This window comes from Pteropus vampyrus, unplaced genomic scaffold (assembly GCF_000151845.1).
Source record: "Pteropus vampyrus isolate Shadow unplaced genomic scaffold, Pvam_2.0 Scaffold40, whole genome shotgun sequence".
In the NCBI taxonomy this organism is placed as follows: Eukaryota; Metazoa; Chordata; class Mammalia; order Chiroptera; family Pteropodidae; genus Pteropus; species Pteropus vampyrus.
The window spans coordinates 3266260-3286261 of NW_011888821.1; the positions used below are offsets into that span (position 1 = coordinate 3266260).

Below are 20002 nucleotides of genomic sequence, written 5' to 3' on the forward strand. Positions count from 1 at the left end.
ACCCCAGAACTTCTGAATTCAAGGCTCTGAGCGTGGGGCCAGTGATCCAATCTAATAAGCCATCCTGGTGATTCTGGTGCGTACTAAGGTTGAGAACCCTGCCTAGAAAGTAGAGGCTATTATCGTTGTTTTGCAATGAATGACTGAGGCCCATAAGGGTAAAATGATTGTCCAAGTCATATAGAAAGTGGATGAGACAAGATTTGAACCCTGACAAATCTAATTCCAGAGCCCAGTCCCTTAATCACAGTGCCACACTGCTCATTATCTGAGGGATGAACATGAATTAAATCAGGGAACATCAGGTAAAAACATGCAAAATGGGTGTATGAGTGTGATCATTCTAAATCTCAGCAGCTGAGCCATAATGATGGGCCACAGAGAACAACGACACTTCTCGGAAACATAAAATGTAACATAAGTGTCCACCAAGATAGGGGGAGGTATATGAATTACGATACATCCATGTGATGGGCTACAACGCAGCTGTAAAAGTGATGCTTTGCCAAGATGTCCAATGACTTAAAGAGATACTTAGGACATCAGAAGGAAAGAAATTTAGACACACACTCAAATGGAGACTAGGGGCACCGGCAAGGGCAGTTTTCCCAAAATGTAACACGTTGGGGAGGATGTGGAAAGTCAAGTACTTTCACAAACTGCTGAGTGAATTTAAACTGGTATAGTTACTTTGTAGGAGAATCTGGCAATAGATATTTGAATTTTAAAATGCACATGCTCTACGACACCCAAAACTTACTTCTTAGAATCAACCCTAGAGAAATACTTGCACATGTGCATAAAGAAACATGTAGGATGACTGTCACTGCAGTTTAGTTTTTAATGGGAAAAAAATAAAACAACCTAAATTTCTAGCATTATGAAGATTGGGTAAATAAAGCATGGTGTGTCCCTACTGAGGAAAATAATGTATAGGTTAAAAGAATATAGATATTCGTATATATGTGTATATGTATGTATATGTCTACATACACACACACACATGTATACCTACATACACACATATCTACATGTATTCATACATATGTATATGCATGTGTATGCATTCATTTGTATGTATATCTATACATATATCTACATATACTCATACATGTGAATATGCATATATATCTACATATATACACATACATACTTGAGATATAGCTAGAGGATGGATAGATAGACAGACAGATAGAAAGACAGACAGACAGATAAATCTCAAGTGTAGGTTTCCAAGGTTATTATTGAATAAAAAAAGTTAAGTTGCAGAAAACAAAGTGCAAAGTTTCTTAAAGAGGAGATGAAAAGGGAGTGAGAGGGGAGAGAAGTGTAGAATCAAACAAAAAATTCCCATAAGCACACACAACATTCTCTATTTTCCGTGCACACTTTTGACAACGAGTATGTATGGCTCTTAGTATTTAAACCATGAACAATAACAACAATGAAACTCTGATCCCGAGCAAAGAGCCCCCTCTTACTGGTGCAGAGTGTGCAGCGGGATCTCTGGCTTCTCCACCTGCCCGTAGCAGCTGGCCTTGGCTTCAGGGATGTAGGAGAACCTCTCCAACATGGAAGACGCAGCAGTGGTTAGGATGCCCAGGCCGTCCCTTACTCGTGCCTCCAGGCTGTAGTCCCAGTCGTCGTAAGAGACTGAGATGAGTCCTGACGGAAACTCTTTGGGGATGAGCTCCGTGTTCCCAGAGACCAGGCTTGGGACAATCCAGAAGAAGTCGTACCCGGTGAGGCCAAGGGAGCGGGCCTCACTCAGGATGAGGACGGCCTCATCTTTGGAACAGTAGAGCAAGATGACAGAAGAATGGATCTTTTTCAACTGGACTTGAGTCTTGGCATCCTCGAAAGAAGTGTCCAGGGTGATCACGTTCTGCATGTCCCAACCCACAAAGCTATTGTCCACTGTGGTCTTGATGAAGCTGATGAAGTCTCTGTAGCCAGGGAAGATGGTGGTCACCAGGGAGAAGACGTGCCAGTCATAATCCTGCATGATCTTCAGCATGACCGTGGCTTGTTGTTGGATAGATGCGCCAAACTGGAAGAAGGTAGACGTCGGGTCCTGTCGACAGGTAAAAACAAAAAAGAAAACAAAGGATAAGTCCAAAAGAAATTTATAAAGCACCCTCTGTCTTCACAGGCTTAAAGAAGCTCCTTCCTAGAAGTGAGGGAAAATAAGTCAGACGTCTATTCATTCTCAAACATTCCTGAGCACCTACTCTATGCCACGCACTGGAACACATACCAGAATACAAAGATGAGAGAGGCCCCTGATCTTGGAGCCCATCGCCTGGCAGAGTGAAGAACATCTGTTTTATTTTGCCGCTTATCATCTATTCTCCTCTTTTTCCTCTAGTTCATCCCATCCATCTCCTCTTTGAGTCATATGGTTCCAACAGAATGAACTCTCTCTGGCCTCCAGGCTCAAAACAGGAAAATGAAGCCAACAGAGACAAAACAACATCAGAAAATAGAGACAGATTCCTGCTGACACACTTAGACCACCTGGATTCTGCCGTGCCTGAAGCCATTACTCTGGACCTGTTGCTTATATAAACCAACAGCTTCCCATGTTTGTTTCAGCCAGGTTGAGGAGGATTTCTATCACCTGAATTCTAGACTCCTGTATAATATGGAGTATAATGAATGTTGGGTGGACATCTATCTGCTCAATCAACAACTATTTGTTGAACACCAAACTATACAACACCACCAATTAAGAGCTTGGAGAAATAATAATATACAGACAGACACAGACATGGACTCTGTCTTCATAGAGCTGGTGGGAATCTGAGGAAGAGCAACTTCCATGAACTGCAGGCTGAGGGGATGGCGAAGGAGAATCCAGGCATGGAAGGGGGAAATAGGTGGATGTTTACAGTCAGAGGAGCCCTGAGGATACACCTTGACTATTCCAGGAACTGGAGATAAATGCATTATGGTTGGTGAACAGAGGGGATGAGATGATGTTGCAGGCCTGGCAGGAACCCCATCATCTATGGCCTCAGGGGATACGTTCAGAGGCCTACGTCTTATTCTGAGCATAAAGGGGAGTTGCTGAAAGCTCTTACGCTGGAAGTGACATGGTAACTTCTGGGTTGAAGGACTGCTCATGGTTCTAACATCTCCCCAAGTCTGTGATCTGATCACAGAACAGATCGCCATTTAGAAAAGGCAGGTGATGCAGAGAGTCGTTCAATTTATAAACTACCTTTACGCTCCTTAACTTGTCAAATCTCCATGACGATCCTGTGAGGTTGGTATATTGTTAGCCGGGGGAAAGAGGCTTAAAATGGTCACAGCTCTAAGTACCCAAACTCAGGCTCTGATTCCACGTCTGGCCCCCTTTCCAAAACAAACCACAGCCTTCTTGGGATCATCGATGATGTGCACATAGCAGATGCTCGAACCATGGTGTAAAAATGCCAACAAAAGAGAAGGTATGGCTCTGTCTTATAAAGAAACAGGATTTGACGAATGCTGAGATATTTTTTTTTCTGGGAACTGAAAGAATTTTCAAAGGGTCCTTATCATATCACAGCCATGCTTTCATTTTGCATTCTGTATTCAGCATGTATTCACCTGTATTCATCGGATTGCTCTTAACACAAACTCAGTAGTATAAATATGGGGATTCCACTGTATGTGTGTTCATGTGTGTGTGTGCGTGTGTTAAGAGTAGATGATTCCATTCACATATTTTAAAACAATACTTTGTAGCTGTGCACGTCAACTCTTTCAATAAGTCTGCATAGTTTTTCCTGTGGGCACTCACTGGACAGAAAGTTTTATCTGAATGGGCCAAAAGTCATAGTTCTTTAAAATATTCCCTTTTCCCAAAATGCTTGGGTTTGGGGGATAATCTGAATGTAGTGTGTCCTAAAGGCAGAGAGGAAAAAACAGAAATAAACACGTTCTGGGCCCTTTCCAATATTACAGTTCTATGAATTTTAACCTAATTAAATCAATTAAAGTGGGAAACAGATTTAAAGACTTTGGATAATTACCTTTTTCCCTATAGTAGCTTTTGGAGAAATCCAATATTCTTGGATTGATTAATCATTTTAAATCATCCTCAACAAGACAGTGAACTGCTCAAGGGCAGAGATTTTGCTGTCCTCATCCTTCTGTCCCCAGAACCTGGCAGAAGGCTTGGCACATGACACATCAGTTAATGGAGGGTGAGGAAATGCATGAGTGAATGAATGTGTGAATGAAGGCTAAGAGGAATGTCCTTGGTTTAAACATAAAGCAAAAGGGAAGGATTCAGTGTCTGAGACTGTATTTTGTATGGCTCTTGAATGTCGTGTCCAAAAAACAAAAGCTTTCATCAGCACCCTACTATCCTGAGGAACCGCTCCCCCATTAAATGCCCCAAATATATGTAGTGTGTCCTTTATTAATAGTGAGGAGAATATAGAAGCTCTATAAGCCTCAGCAGGTGGCCACAGAACCTCATTAAATACCAAAAAAAGTTGACCACATAAAGAACCCACCCACAGAAGGAGGCACATAAGTGGAGTCACAAGGCAGTTATACTCATCCACCTGATGCACTGTCAGGTGCCTCTTGGGGTGGGGCGGAAAAGTTCCAAACTTAATTACAAAAGAAATGTAATCATTCCCATGGAAATGCCTCTGCGGAAACCAGTCACCAGTTACATTATGACCGCGAAAGGCAGAGCGACCTGCATCTTCCTGCACTGAGCACACGAGGAACACAGAAAGCTCTCAGGAGGACGACGCTAAGAGCATCGTTGGAACTTAATAAAAATGGTCTCTGATACAACCCACCTACACGTACTTCCTTGAGACCATTCATGTTGGTGGAGAGGTAGAGGTCAACACACTAGATGTGGGAGTTGGTTGTGTGCTCCAACGCCCTTGCTTCACGTACTATGAGCTAGACAGGACCGTGTATGCACAAGCAGTTTGTGCACAGAGCAGAGCTGTGAGCAAGTGCAGCCTTATCCGGCTCTTCGTGTAGAGAGGAGGGCATGGCTGCCCTGCGAACTTCACCGAGGAGAAAGATAGTCATAGCGACAGCAGTTCATTACTACTGCATTAATATCCTCATTAACATCTCCTCCCAGGATGAACAACAGTGTTCCTTCTGGGGTCAGACTACCCCTGTACGGATGTTTATTGTGTGGCTGTGGGAAAATTAACTTAACCTTTCCAGCTTCCGTTTCCACGTCCGTACAATGGGTGTAACAATGGTTATAATTATACCAGCTAACAGGCTACAAGTGCTGACTCCACGACAGTCCTGCAGTTGGCTCGACACTTCCTACGTAGAATCCCCTTGAACCCCACCCCCAACAACCTTCCTCAACTGGTACCAGTATTACCATCATTGTAAAAGTTAAGAAACAGATTCAGAGGTAGAATGATTTTTCCAGGGTCACAAGGTAGAGAGACTTTGCACAGGTGGTGCGTCAAGTCTGCCTTCCTCGTGGTTCCAGGCTGTTCACCCCTGCATTGCACGGCCGGCCATGACAGCACATGCTCACCGAGCTGCAAGGATTAAATGATCTCTCTGTACAAAAGCATCGCGCGCAGTGCCCACCACGTATCAAGTGCTCAACAATTTTAAGTCACTGTTATCTTGCCCGGGGGTCGTGACTCTTGGCATCTCTCATCAGAGGCTTATGTCACCCTGTCTCCAAAAGTGGTAATTCGCACTCTGGACTTGAGCATCTCCACAACTCGCCCTGGTCACGGCTGCCTGATGTAGGTCACGAAAGGCTGCTTTCACCACGCCCCTCCTCTCCAGTCACCGATGGCCCCCCCTAGAGCTGTCACATTAAGTTCAGACTCTCTAGCCCACCCCTGCATGCACACTAGTCAAACTTCACAGTTGAAACAGCATGAACTCTGGGATCTTTCGGCCCTGAGTTCAAGTCCTGGCTCTGCATCAAGTAGCCGTGTGAACGTGGGTAACTACTTAAACTTTCTGCATCGGATTGCCTCTGCCTGTAAAATGGGAATCATGAGCGCCCCCCACAGGGCTGCTATGCACACGGATGACTGGGAGGAGTAAGATGCTAATCCACTCATGTGGGCTCCCACGGCTTGAGGGCTCCTCTCCATGTCCTCTGTCCTCTAGACCAAATGGACACCGCCAGAAACCTCAGGGGATCCTTATCCTACCTCAGAAACTGGTCCCTCCAGATGCACTGGCATGCTTGTTTCACATTCCGCCCCCTGCAAACCCGCCCACTCGTTCTAAGCCCACGGAGGCTGCACGAAGAGAAGGAACTGTCTTTCCTCACAGTGATGAATAATAATGCTTTGGAGAGAAACCTCTACTTACGTCCTTCGTGGACCTCACGTGGTTACCTTACACCACTTTCATTTCCATTGGCATCTGAAACAAATGTCTAAAACCACTATGGACCAAAGGCGCTGGAATCCCCTTGGAGGGATGGAAGCAAGAGTTATTTACAGAACATAATTGCAAAGTGAGGCGCTGAGGGGGCTCATGCTTATCCTTGGGTTTTCCTAAGGTGGTTTTACGAACTGGCAGGAGGCGATGGGGGCATCTGGCCACCCTCCCAGGGCCTGGCAGTCAGTATGCTAAATGGCCCTTGCTTTGAAGGTCTTGAACATTCTTCCCGCTTCCCGCCTGAAGAGCAGAGGCTGTGCCTCCTGCCCTCGCCCTCCCCCTGCCACCACACGGCCTGCCCGTTGTGGATTCCACAGACCAGTGTCTGACCACCTCTGGCACCAGCTTCCTCAGCCGCGTGCAGCCGGGGGAGACGAACAGATTTCAGACACCCACTTTGGTTCTGAAGCAAAAGCAGTGCTCGCACCATGCTCACTGCTCTGCAGAACACAGAACAAACTGTTTTAAACACAGAGCGAGGGAGGCAGGATGGTGTGGGATTCTGGGTGTCTGCTCTCCACTCTGTGTTTCAGTCCCACCATGACTGAGGTCTCACTCTGATGTTCTAGAATGTTCTAGAGCTTCACTGAGTCCTCCGGGTGAGACCTGACCCCCATAGGTACCCAAGCCTAATGCTTAATAGAGTCTAATACCAACTTTCATTTCACTTACCCATTAACAAAGGCTATAAAGGACACCCACACCCATTATCTCTTTGATCCTAACTACCCCAGAGATGAGGTACTGCAAGTGGTTATAACCCTCACGGATGCCATTTCTCATAAACACACAGGAAAAGAGGTTAAGTGATTTTCCTAAAATCCATGTGGCCCCACAATTACGACAGCTCAGTTATTGCAAAATGTCATCCAGTGGCTCAGTTATTGCACGTACCAGTGGCTCCCACTCCTAGCTGCACAGGAGAATCACTTGGAAAGTTATTAAAACAAACCAGTGCTCATGCCTCACGCCAGTCCGACTGAAACCGAATCTCTGTGACCTAAGTATATAAACTCCGGTGCTGATTTATTTGTTTTTCTCTGTCTCCTCTCAACAGCAGGATGAGTGTTATTCAAGTTAGTGTCTTCTAAGCCTAGCGCAATGTCTCACACCCAGTAGGGGCGCAATAAATACTTGGTGAGGAAAAAAATGAACAGGAAGCTCAGCCCCAGGAGACATGGGAGAACTGGTCGTTGCTGTAAACCATATCCACAGCTTCTTTTCCTTCTTCCTGTCAGGGTGGGTACCAACGAGACGGATAATGATGCAGGTGACCCAGCCAAGATCAAGAGAGACTCCTTGGGAATTTGCTTTCTCCTGTCAGAGGATTGCCTTGGTGAGCCCAGGTGCAGGAACAAGGAATGAGGCCAAGCCTTCAACCCACGTGGGAGCCTGGGCTTCTAACAGGTCACACTGGTCACATGTGACTACGTACATGTAAATTTAAGGTATCAACTACAATTGAGTACTTGGTCGCTCAGTCACACTAGCCACATTTCAAGAGCTCAACAGTCTTTAAACTTCAAAGCTGATGGTCTCCCACCCCTGCCAGCCTCGTCCTTAAAGATGCCAATTCAGCTGGTCTGGGACAGGGTTCAGGATTTTTTTTTATTCCCTGGGTGAGTGCAGTGTGTAGCCGGGGTTGGAAACACGAATCTAAGCCTTTGCTCTCCAACCCTGTAGCTGTGCGTCAGCTACTCGGGGAATTTTTCATGCCTTCAGATTTCCAGGTCCCACGCCACGCCCACTGAATCAGAATCTCCACTGAGGAGCCCTAGAATATGCATTTTCCCTACAATAAGCTAATGGATGCCAAGACTTGGTACAGCTAAGTCCAGCTTCCCTACAGATGATGAAACTGAGGTCCCAGAACTTTCGATGACTTGCTCTCTTTGCCGTATCATGATGCCATCAGGTATGAAGGGTTTTCTACGAGGAAGAGGGGGTTTGTGGGAGGAACATGGGCTTTGCTGACAGCCCATCTGGGGCCTGCTTCTTACCGCAAATGAGTTATTTAACTTAAGCCTCTGTTTCCCCATCTGAAAAATGGGAATGATAATAATGGTCACCAAGTAAAAGGTCACTGTTCATATTTTGAGAGATAATGCACATTAAGCACTTGGCATATAGGAGGCTTTTGGTCAAACTGAGTTGGTGTTAATGGTGAAGATGGCAGCCTCGACCGTCAAGCCCTAAGTCCACATCCGTCGTGGACTTTAGTGCCCTCACCTCCTGCTTATTCCTCACCTTCTGAATTTCCAGCATCTTTGTCCCTACCTTCCTCCCCCAAGCCCTGATGTGTATGGTTGCCTAGTTGCTGAGAGACATGCATCTTGCCTGCCTCTCAGACTAGAATTCTGGAGGGCAGGGCACCATTCCCTTCTCACACTTTGCATGGCATGGGGCCACAGTCTCATGAATGAAACTGGGAGTAGCATTCTGAGTCTACAGGGCTGCCAGCGGGCGGGAAGGGAGACTAGTGCTTTAGGTATTTGAGTGAACCTGCCAGATCTACTGCTCTAGGAAGAAACAGTCATCCACTGATTGCCTTTCATTCATTCAACAATTTAACAAACTCGGGCTATGTGCCAGGCATTGTCCTGGGGAAGTGAATCCCGGGAAGAAGGCTACCAAAGCAAACATCCTTGTTTTTGTAAAGTTTCCATTTTTATGGGAGGAGACAAACAAGGAAGGAGGAAATCAATACACAGAATTGTTTCAAGAGAATCAGATGATGTAATAGTTCAGGAGTGGAGAGAAGAGGAGAAGAGCTACACTTTAAATCATCTGGTCAGCTTCACTGGAGCTAATCCAAAGAATACCAAGGAAAATCAGCCAGCAAAGCTGAGGGGCGGGGTGTGGGTAAAGGAAGCAGCATGTGCAAAGGTAGGTAAGGGTTTGGCAAGTTCAGGGAACAGAAAGAAGGTCAGAACAGATGACATTTAATGAGCAAAGGAGAGAGTGGTGAGAGATGCATTAGGACAGGAAACAGAGGCCACATCACACACCGAGTGCCCTGTAGATCACGGTAAGGGGTCCGGACTTAATTCCTAGCTCAATTTGATTCCGAACAACTCCTCTACTAAATGCCCCATTAGTGTCTCCCAGCAGGGAAGCTGGGACCTTGGGCATATTGGGGTTTCCTGTGAGCCAGCCCTGTTCTTCTCTTTGGAATTCTGATCTGTGCCAAGAGGGGAGGCTACACTGAAGACGCAGTAAGGCACGTAACTGTTTGCTTGCTCTATCATTTAGTCAGCTGGTACCCTAACCTCAGATAGTGAGGCTGGAACTCCTATGTCTGCTTGGGCATTCCAGACCTTGTGCCAGGTCACCATCCAGAGCCACGCTCCCTCTCTAGGGAGTAATGCGATGCTGGAGGAGAGAACACACAAATGCATGGAGAGATATATTCCTTGATTTCAGTTGCAACTAATTTAGGACAGCCCAACATCCTCTGCCATTCTCAGAACCACATGATGATGGCTGCTCTTGGCCCCCGCCCTGCTTTCTGGATTGTTAGCAGAGCTGGCCAGGAAGGAAAGCCTGCTGAGATTCAGGCCCTCATTTCTATGCAAGGACATAGCAAAGGCCCAAGCTGGCTTTACCCGGTGCTCTGTCAACCTGCGGGTGAGCATCTGACTCAAGGCTTCCGAACAGGGCTGTTAGCAATTATAGATGGTCTGAGGCTACACAGGAGCATCGTTCTGTTTTCGTTTTGTTTTGTTTGGGCCGGAACCAACTGTGACTGGGTCACTGGCCCTGCTCTGAGCACCTGAAGCCATTTTTTCAGATCCTTTTCTTAGAGAAGTGTGAGCCTCCCTGAACCACATCACGGGCATTTGTTATTCTGACCACTGATCATCCTTTCTTCCTTTACTGATAACAGTGAATGTCCACTGGGAGCCAGCCTTTCCCTCTCCCAGTCAAGCCAATTGGTTTATCTACTCCCAATTAGTTCAAGGGTAGAAACGTGTCCTAACCTGGTCCAATTAGACTGACTCTCAGGATTTGTGGAGAAAGCAACAAGTTTCTCTTAGACTTGAACCCAGAATGATGTTCAGCCAGAATTTCTGGCAGCCATTCCATTGCCATCCACCATCCCGAGAAGGAAACGATCAGAGCTGAAGACAAAGCTGAAAGATGGAGAGTTAGCAAGTCCTGACAGCCTCGTCCAGCACCTAGTTCAAGCCACACCCAAAGACCCTCGTGGTCATTGCATGTCCGTATTAATTATCTCATTTTACTTAAGTCAATTTGAATTTGCTTTTTTGTCACTGGCAGTCAAAGATTCCTGATGCCATTCTGGCTAGGGGAGAAAAAAAAAAAAAGAGAGAGAGAATAATATGATTCGCTCCTCACTGATCTTCCCAACTTATATCGGAAGAATTCAAACTACAGAGTGGGGTGTTTCCCTTCACCATCTTTTCCTTTTCTTATCCCTGCTTTTCCCCCGGAGCAGCTGCCTTTCTCTCTGTAAGTCTCCCTTCCCTGTGTGAGCTCTTTATCCTTCCTTTTTTATTGTTGTTTTTCTTTAATATGCCACTGAAATTGGTTTCCTCTCAGAGAGTCTGACAGCCACAGCCACCATGACCCAGACGAAAGACATGATAAGTTGCCACTGATACTAATCGCTTGTCATTAAGCTGTTCCAGCAAGGAGAAAAAGCAAACAGGTCCTGTTCATTGTTTTCGTCTCTGACTGTGACACACAGAGGGGCTGCTGCTGAACTGAAGGAGGCAGCTTTATTTTTGGAAAAAGGATAATCTCTGGCATTCCCATAACACTTGCGAGGGGGCAGGCCCCGGTGGTAAACATTATAGTAGAAATGTCCCCTTCAAAATGCCCCTCTGTTCTCAGAAAAGTGTCGACAATCGGCTCTGAGAGCTGAGCCTGCAGGGCAATTGCTTCTCCCATTGGGAGTCTGTATATTCATGCTATAAAAGGCCCTGACGGGCGTGCCAAATAGAGAGTTCAAGCCTTGGCTCTTCTTACTAATGTCAGGACCTTGGGCAAAACCCTTAATATCTTCGAGACACCATTTTCTCATTTTCAGTCCCTACTTTAAGAAGGCTGTTGTGATTTCTCTCAGCACATACCGAGAGCTTGATTAATAGGAACTGGGATTATTGTGGCTGTTGTCACCGTGATAGGATCAACCACAATGACGTCAACCAAATCCAAAACGCTACAGCCCACCAGCATGGCACCAATGTAAACACACACAGTTCCCCTGTGGCTCTTTCCCACCTTTCCCAAATGTCTTAATGACACCACGGCTCCAAAGGAGCTCTCATGGTGTGCCAAGCACGAGTTGACAGTGGGTTGATAACTCAGCCCAGTGTTAATATGGAAGTCCCAGGACGACCCCTCAGCCAAGCAGAGTTTAAGTGCATTTAACCCTCACATTGACCTTTCAAGAAAGCATTTCTGTTCCCGCTCTACAGTTGAGGAAGCTGAGGCTCGCAGGGAGGTGCTTCTTTACTTTGATGAGGAAAGTAGGGAGCACTGGGGGACCTGGCTCCAGTGTGGACTGGATTCAGTGGGTGCGGGCTGGCGCACTGCTAACAAGCTCACAGGTGGCACCTATGCCACGGGTCCAGGAACCAAGCTTTGAGGAGCAACGTTGCAGAGGCTCAGACACACCCAAGGCCACGCGGCATTTGGCAGAGCAGAGGTTCAGACCTAGGGGTCCGACCCCACAGTGGCTTTCAGCCACCACGCCAGGGGGCCTCTGTCTTCCGGGGAAGAATGGAGAGTGACGCAAGACTCTCTCTGTGTTTCCGTCGGGACTCCCAGCTGCGGTGGCCACATGTCACTGCCTGTCAGTCCTGTCATCTTATCTGACAAAGTGCTTTCGGGAGAGGCTGTGATTCAGAACGCACTGCGTGGAAGGGAAAGAAGCGGGGCTGCCCCGGGGTGAACCACCCCATTCCCGGGAGAGAGAGACGAGCAGCCCAGGAAGCAGGCGGGTTCAAGAGGTAGCTGTCATTCAGGGGCCCCGCCTGAATGACGGGGAGAAAAGATTCCACTGGGAGCATAGTGCCCTCTCTCCTGTGTGCTGGCCCCACTGCTCTCCACCTGGGTCGGGGGCCGGGGGGTGGCGGGGGCGGCGGTCACTGAGCCTCCGTGTTTTCATCTTTAAAATAGACCTAGTGGGACACTGGTTACCTGGAGGGCACCAGGGCATCAGTGACATGAGGATGCACAAGAGATCTATGAACTGCTGCAAAGTGCAGGCCCAGTGTGCCAGCTCTCTACAACGAGCTCTGCTGCCTCCTCCCACCGACCTCCACCGCTAGATGCTCCCGGAACACGCTGTCCAGACCTCCACGGCAGGTCTCATCGCCAGGTATTTTAAGTGTCTATTTAAATATCTGTATCCGTGTGACTAGATTAATGATCATTCATCTCTTCAGCGAGAACACCCAGCCCAGCTCCTGATACCTGGTAGAGCTCAGGACACATTAGCTGAAGGTATAAGTAAGCAAAGGAATGAACGAATGAACGAATGAATGAAGTGGGTTGTGAGCATGACAGAGTGAAGGAATGAATGACTATTCAGTGAGAGCGACTGACGCAGGGGCGCGTCCATGGAGGTAGGGAGGCGAGAGTCACGTGAGTCAGTGCTGAGTGAATCGGCATGTGAGGTGAAGGAGCTGGGAAGCAAATCTGAGTGTCTGAAGCACAGGAGTCTTTTGCCATCCAAACTCTCATGATCTGAAGACTGGAAACACATACACAATTTTAGGGGGGCTGGGCTGGCATTCTTTGTTCCCGGAACTCTTCTTCTTGCTCTCCAGAAATTAGGAACCAAAAAGATTCAGACAAAATTGGACCCCTCTCTATCCAAAGCCAGAGACAGAGCAGACACCATCAAGAACCTGTGTCCAGGCCAGGTCAGTGCAGACGTGAGCACGGGACATGCTATTTCCCTTTCGCAATCTCTACCTCACCCCCGAGCTCCCTGTTCCGCCCTCCCCTCCTGATTGCAGAGCCTCAGCACCGAAGCCAGATATGAAGGAAAACGTAGAGTATGACTCCATTTCTCTGGCACGTCCAAGACAGGCAAATCCACAGACGGAGAGCAGATCAGTGGTTGCCGGGGCTGGGGATGAGAAGGGAATGCGGATCGACTGCCAATGGATGTGGGGTTTCTGTGTGGGATGATGAAAAAGTTCAGGAACTAGATAGTGGTTGCATAATGATGTGAATGTGCTTAACGCCACATGATCACAATGGTAGATCTTGTGTGTATTTAATCACAATTAAAAAAAGAAAGACAAAGACTAAATAAGGCAAGTGGGGCCTACGGCTGAGGCTGGATGCTTCTAGGTTCCTTCAGTCTCGTAGCCCCCCTGGTGTGAGGGGGACCCTTAGAGAGCCCTCAGAGGCCTGTAGGAGGGTACCCCCATCCACATCTTCCTGCTCCTCCTGGGTATCTCAAGTCCCAAGAAGCCTTGCAGTCATCAGTCAGCCCCTTACCTCACAGAACCTGCAGCTTGAGTGGCTGTGACGGCAGCCTTCTCTAGGCAGGGATCCCGAGCAGGCATGGTGCAGCTGCTCTACACACTCAGATAGGCTGGACCGACTGCCTTGCGAGAGCACAGGCCGGCAGAGTGGCGGGCGGAGAGCTGGCGCGGCCGAAGGCACACACGTTTGGGATGAGCCATATCTGCGTTCACACTTCTGTTCTGCCACGTATCAGCTCTGTGGCCCTGGGAAACTGACTCAGCGTTGTGAAGCCTCCGTTTCCTCCGGTGTGAGGTGGAAAAGGCAATCACCACCCACCTTGTGGATGAGATGAGGTCATGTGCACAAACCTGTCAGCACTGTGCCTGACCCATGGCAGCTACTACCTACTGACTATGTATCACAGGCCAGTCACTTTCCCCACGTTACCTCATTTAATCATCGGCACCACCCCATGCAGTAGGCAGTGTTAACAGCAAAGTGAATTCATGTGAACTGTGTTGGATTACCTAGCTCACCACTGGCCAGCATGCTCATGGAAGTCTCTTCATCAGTCCTAACCTGCTGGCTCCCTTTCCTTGACCCAACACTGGCTCCTGTTTGCATTGGAGCATTCCCTAAAGATCACCCCTTCCTCAGCACTGCGGGGGGCACTGCCAGCTTCTCCGTCCAGAAGCAATGCCTCCACAGCAGAAGTATAAGCCCCCAATGAACGCCAAGAGTTTTAGCAGGCTCATCGGTCCCGCTTTATGTGGGCATAATATTCTGTTTGCCAATCGCTTCCCCCATGAAGCTAAGATGACGGAGCTCCCTATAACATATGTAAACCAAAGCATCTTGGGAGCATCAGATTCTCGTAGCCCTGGAGACCAGCAGACCAAATATGGACCACCACTGGCCGCCTTAACAGAGCAACACTAAATTCTCACGTGTGCGTGTGTGTGCGTGTGTGTGCGTGTGTGGGTGCGCACACATGCACGCGCACTCAGGCACATCAGAAAGTTAACATGTTTGTTCTCTCCAGCAAGCGTTAAGCCGAGACCCATATGAAGCTCAGAAAAACTGAATTAATTGTGATTAGGGTTCACCATCACAATTGAACTCTGAGCACAAAAGGAATTAGGAATCAAAACAAGGGTGGGAAGGGAGAGATTTTAATGGAAAAATTGATGGTTTGACTGTTTTTCTGAGAAGTGACACAAAAGGGAAAACTGAATAATGTCAGCCCCTAAAAAGGGTTCCAAATTACTATTTAAAGGAGAAAGACACAGTTGACGATGGCGCTGCTCAGCCCCAGGGCCTCCCATTTGCAGCCACACTTAGTGCAGGCTTCAGGCAGGGGCCGGAGTCAGTTAAGTTCCTCAGCTGACAGTTCCTCAAGCTCAGGCAGGTCTGTCTTCTCCAGTGGAGATGAACAGAGAATTGACTCCTTCTGAAGGCCTAGGAGGCAGGAGATGCCCGGACATACCCACTGGCCTCGCCTCCCAGCCCCCAGCAATACCCCTCCCCCTCAAAGATTTCATATTCCTTTCAACTCTGTAGAAACCATGGGCAATTGGTGGATGGCTCTCTTTCTTCCCATTTTATAGAGAAATCTGAGGCGGGGGGGGGGGGGGGGAGGGGGGGGGGGGGGGGGGGGGAGGCCAGCCTAAGGCTAGGTCCACGCCTTCTGGCTCAGGATGGAGGCTCTGCCATTGAACGTGGTCCCAAAGCACTTATCGCCCTTATAGTCCATACAATTCACATGATTTACTTATTAGTGTGCTGTTTCTTGTCTGACCGTCCCTAATAAAAGATAGGGGGTATTTTGTTTGTTCTTTGATGTGTTCCAAATATTCATAATAGAGCCTGCCGTATAGGGAAACTTAACACATATATTTGTGAAACTGAACTGAAGATATTCAAATTGCTGTTAGAAGGAAGGGAGAAAGTCAAGCAAGAAGAACGTGAGGGAAGGAGGGAGAAAGGAAGACAGGGAGGGAGGGAGGGAAGGAAAGAGGAAGAAAGGGAGAAGGCAAGGAGGGAGGGAAAAGGGAGACACGGAAAAGGAATGGAAGAAAGAGATGCAAAGCTAAAGTTTTCTGTGGTTTGTGAGAAGAATCCATTGAAAAATTTTAAGCAGAGATGTGACATTATCAAATTTTTGTCCTCTGAAAAGACCACTCTGGCTCGAGCATGGACGGCTCGGAGGAGGGAAAGAACAGAGGCAGGAGGGACAGGTCACGCACGAGGCCACAGAAGCAAACTCAGAAAGGAAGGAGAGATCTGAACTCAGAGCAGCGATGGAGATAAAGAGGAGGAGGAAGATTCCAGAGATGCTGAGGAGATTGATTCTGTTGGCTTTGGCCACCAACGGATGGCCCTGGTGGGAGTTTGGGGATTTGGGGGGGTGGAGGAAAGGGGGGACTTGAGGATAATGGCCAGGTGAATGTGATACTGCTTACAAAGGTAGAGAACAGGTGGAGTCGCTTTCTTCCTCACGGTTGTATCCCTGGCACGTAGCACCGTACCTGACATGAAGTAGTGGCTCAGTAAATGTTTGTTGAATGAATGAGTGACCACAAGGGGCCAGCAGGTACAGGTAGGAGAAGGGAAAATACATACAGAATGCAGCTTTGGACTAGCCGCTTGTGAGGTTTCCATGGAGCGGAGCCCAGCAGGCAGCTGGAATATATACATGCAGGTCTAAAAATTAGGAAAAAGGTTAGGGCTGGAGTTCAGATTTAGGAGTTGTCCATCTGCAGGGGGCTGCTGACAGCTGTGGGTGACACCTCCTAACATGTGGAATGAGAACAGCCTTGAACACTTTACAGCATCAGAGAGGGTGGGTTAGCAGAGGGGTGACACGTGAAAGGAGACACACAGAAGGCATGCAGGTGAGGTACAAGGAGAAAGCAGGGGAGTTTGAAGTCTCAGCAGCTGTGGGAGTCAAGAGCTCGAAGACAAAGGGAGGGGAAGGGTGTCCAAAGTGTCCAAGAGGACAAAGACTGAAAGGGATAACTAACTGCATGGGGCAGTGAGAGGGTCACTTGGGGCTTTCGCGTTGGGGGTGGGGGATGGGGCATAGAAGCCAAATCGCAGTGACCCAGAGGAGTGAAGGAGACACGACAAGCGAGGCGGATGGTGGAAGAAGCCCCAACACTTTCTAACCAAACTGTGCCACTTTTCAAACGCAAAGGTATTTTCACGCAGAGAGAAGAATCCCTCTGATGCTGGGATCGAACTGGGGCCAGCTGGCTCCTCCCCCTGCCTTCTGCTTTCCCATTCACCGGGTCATCTACACCTTTCCTCCTGCACTGGACAAGGAGACGTATGGAAGAAAACACAGGAAGTCCTAATATAAGTCCCTACATGCTAAAGGACAATGAAGTGAACGTTTTTCCTTTTATATAATTCAAAAAGGCATGATTGCAATATACTTTCAACGTTGGAGAATCGGGTTCCTTAGCTCTTGACTCTGGACCTCCCTTTCTCTTCGCAGAGAAAAATATAAAACCTAACTGTGCTCTGCTCCCAGGCACGTAAATGAAGTAAAGTTTGAATATGGTCAGCCGACTGAGACAGCCTCACAGACACCTTGTGGAGTAGAGACGGCTGTTCTCCTCAGCTCACCCAGCCCGCGTTACCTTTCTGTGGCCGTCTCTGTGAGGGGCACGGCCCCATCTCATTTGAACAGGACAGAGAGAAGAGAACGCCGGCGGGTCACTGAACACTCAGCTCATTAACTGCCTGCACCAACGCCTCTTTTTCTAAACCACCCATGAAATGGTCATTAGACAATCCTGGCATAAAACCCCAACTCCCTTCATTTTTTTTTTTTTTTAATTCTTTGCCAAGCGAAACTTTCAGGCCACAAATTAGAAAAGCAGAGGTGCCACGGGTACAAAGAAAAGAAAAAAAAAAAGAAGAAGAAGAAGCTGGGATTTTAATGAGCCTTTTGCCTCTGAATGACCTCTCTGCCCAATAATCAAATCCCCTTCACACTCAGATGAAATGCACCAATGACGCGGGCCAGGCTGTAGGACGAGGCCTGGGATTCACTTTTGGTCAACGTCCTGCTTTCCCCAGGCCGCGTCACGTACATCATGCCAACGAGGGATAAGCTTGTGGCAAGTGGTGGGAGATTTGCTTCGTGGCTTTTATGCGAATAGTGACAGTGACGAAGTGGTTGCCCTCGCCTGGGATCACGATGTACTTATTATGCAGGCTGTCAGGTCGCTTTTGGGGATGTTTAGGGTCATCCCTGTGGGCGCTCCACAAATCCTTGCAACCAACAGGAGAGGGTTTCACCACTCTGGCACTGACCATTCAGTGTCAAAAGGCTCACAGGGCAAATGCCACAAGCCACAGCATGACCTACAGGTGCCGGCAGAGCCAGGGCCCTGGTACCTCTGCAGGCTCATCTCAGACTACACACGGCCTTGTTTTTCCTCTCCTCCCACTGCAGTGACCTCTCAGCCCCTCGTGCCCCCCACAGGGCCTTTGCTCGTGCTGTCCCGTCTCTCTCCTTCTCAGTCTCTTACTCATCCTTCGTTTCGTTGCCGGATCATCATTTTTTAAGGGATGCTTTCCCTGACCTCCTTGAATAGGTAAATTTCCTCTCTCCTACGTTCCTCTTTATATTTTCATACCACTTAATGTGGTTGTTAATTAACTTTTATTTACAGTAGTCCCCCCTTTTTTGGGGAATATGTTTCAAGACCCCCAGTAGATGCCTGACACTGAGCCCTATACACACTATGATAGTACTGAGCCCTATACACACTATGTATTTGCCTGTACATACATATCTATAAGAGAGTTTAACTTATCAATTAGGTACAGTAAGAGATCAACAACAATGAAACAGAATAACTCTAACAATATGCTGTTATAAGAGTTATATGAATGTGGTCTCCCTCTCCAAATATCTTCCTGTCCTGTGCTCAGCCTTCTTCTCGTGATGATGTGAAATGGTACAATGCCCACGAGATGAGATGAAGTGCGGTACTCAGAATGGCATGCAGTTTAAAACTTATGGATTGTTGATTTCCGGAATATTCCATTTAATATGTTAGGACTGCGGCTGACCTCAGGTAACGGAAACCACAGAAGGCAAAACCACGGGTGAGAGTGGAGGAGACTGCTCCCCTCAACTCTTTTTGAGTGTGTGTCCCTCCACTGGAACATATGCTCCATAAAGGCAGAAACCATGCGTGATGTTCTACTCTGTTTGTTCTCCTTTGTTTTACTAACCACTATATCCCCAGCACGCAGATGGGCCCGATTTGATTTTTGGTTTTGTTTTGGTTCACTGGGTTGTTCTGAATGAAGGCAGGAGACATACCGAGGTGTGTCAGCATGAATCAGGTCCTCAAGACACACGGAATTGAGGAGGATATTTAATTCAGATTCTCTCTCCACCTCCAACTTCAGCCAGCCAGGAAGCTTAGGAGGTTAGGTGACCTTGGGGCAGCTTGAGCATCACGCTGACACACCTCAGCCAGGCATCCGGTGATGGTTCCTACCGTTACGTCCATGTCAGTCCTTAATGTTGCTTGTGTCATCTCTCAAAGGTTTTCTTGCTCGAGCTAGTGATCAAGAAGCAAAACTATTTTTGGTGGAATCACCACTCCTAGCTGCTGCCAGGTGAATAATGAGGTTTGTGCCAGGCGAGTTAAGTGCAACAGACAGACTGTTCGAATGTAGCTGACGCTGAATCGAGGAGTTTGAACAGAATCCATCACGCAGTGGGCTTTGTCTCTCTTTCATATTCTTGTTTTTGTTGTCTCTTGTTCGTTTTAATTTCTAAATTGCTAAGACTTCTTCTTTTACCAATAAGCAACATAATACCCATATTTAAAGCAAATATTAATAAAATCTCAGATTCTCAAGGATTCTGTACGAGTCCTGGTTTATGAGGTGTGTGTCTTGGGAAAGACACTTCATTTCACTGATCCACAGAGCCTCGGTTTCTTCATGGGAATGACAAATAGCACAGGTTTGCCAAGTTCCTAGAACTGTACAAAGGACCAGATATCGAGTATCACTTAACTATGTTTTTCTTCAGTTAATTCGTTCATTCATCCTATTATTCATCTCTGTACCAGGCACTGTGCTGGAGGCTGTGGATCCAGGATTGAACAAAAACAGC

The 20002-nt window shown here is 47.6% G+C and overlaps 1 protein-coding gene across 1 annotated transcript in view; it reads right to left on the reverse strand.

Annotated features, from left to right (window-relative positions):
• Positions 1-20002, reverse strand: part of GRIN2A (glutamate ionotropic receptor NMDA type subunit 2A) — a 376686-nt gene that overhangs the window by 150786 nt on the left and 205898 nt on the right. The window contains exon 5 of the mRNA XM_011358418.1: positions 1482-2074. Coding sequence (XP_011356720.1) covers positions 1482-2074 — 593 coding nt within the window. The remainder of the gene's footprint in view (positions 1-1481; positions 2075-20002) is intronic.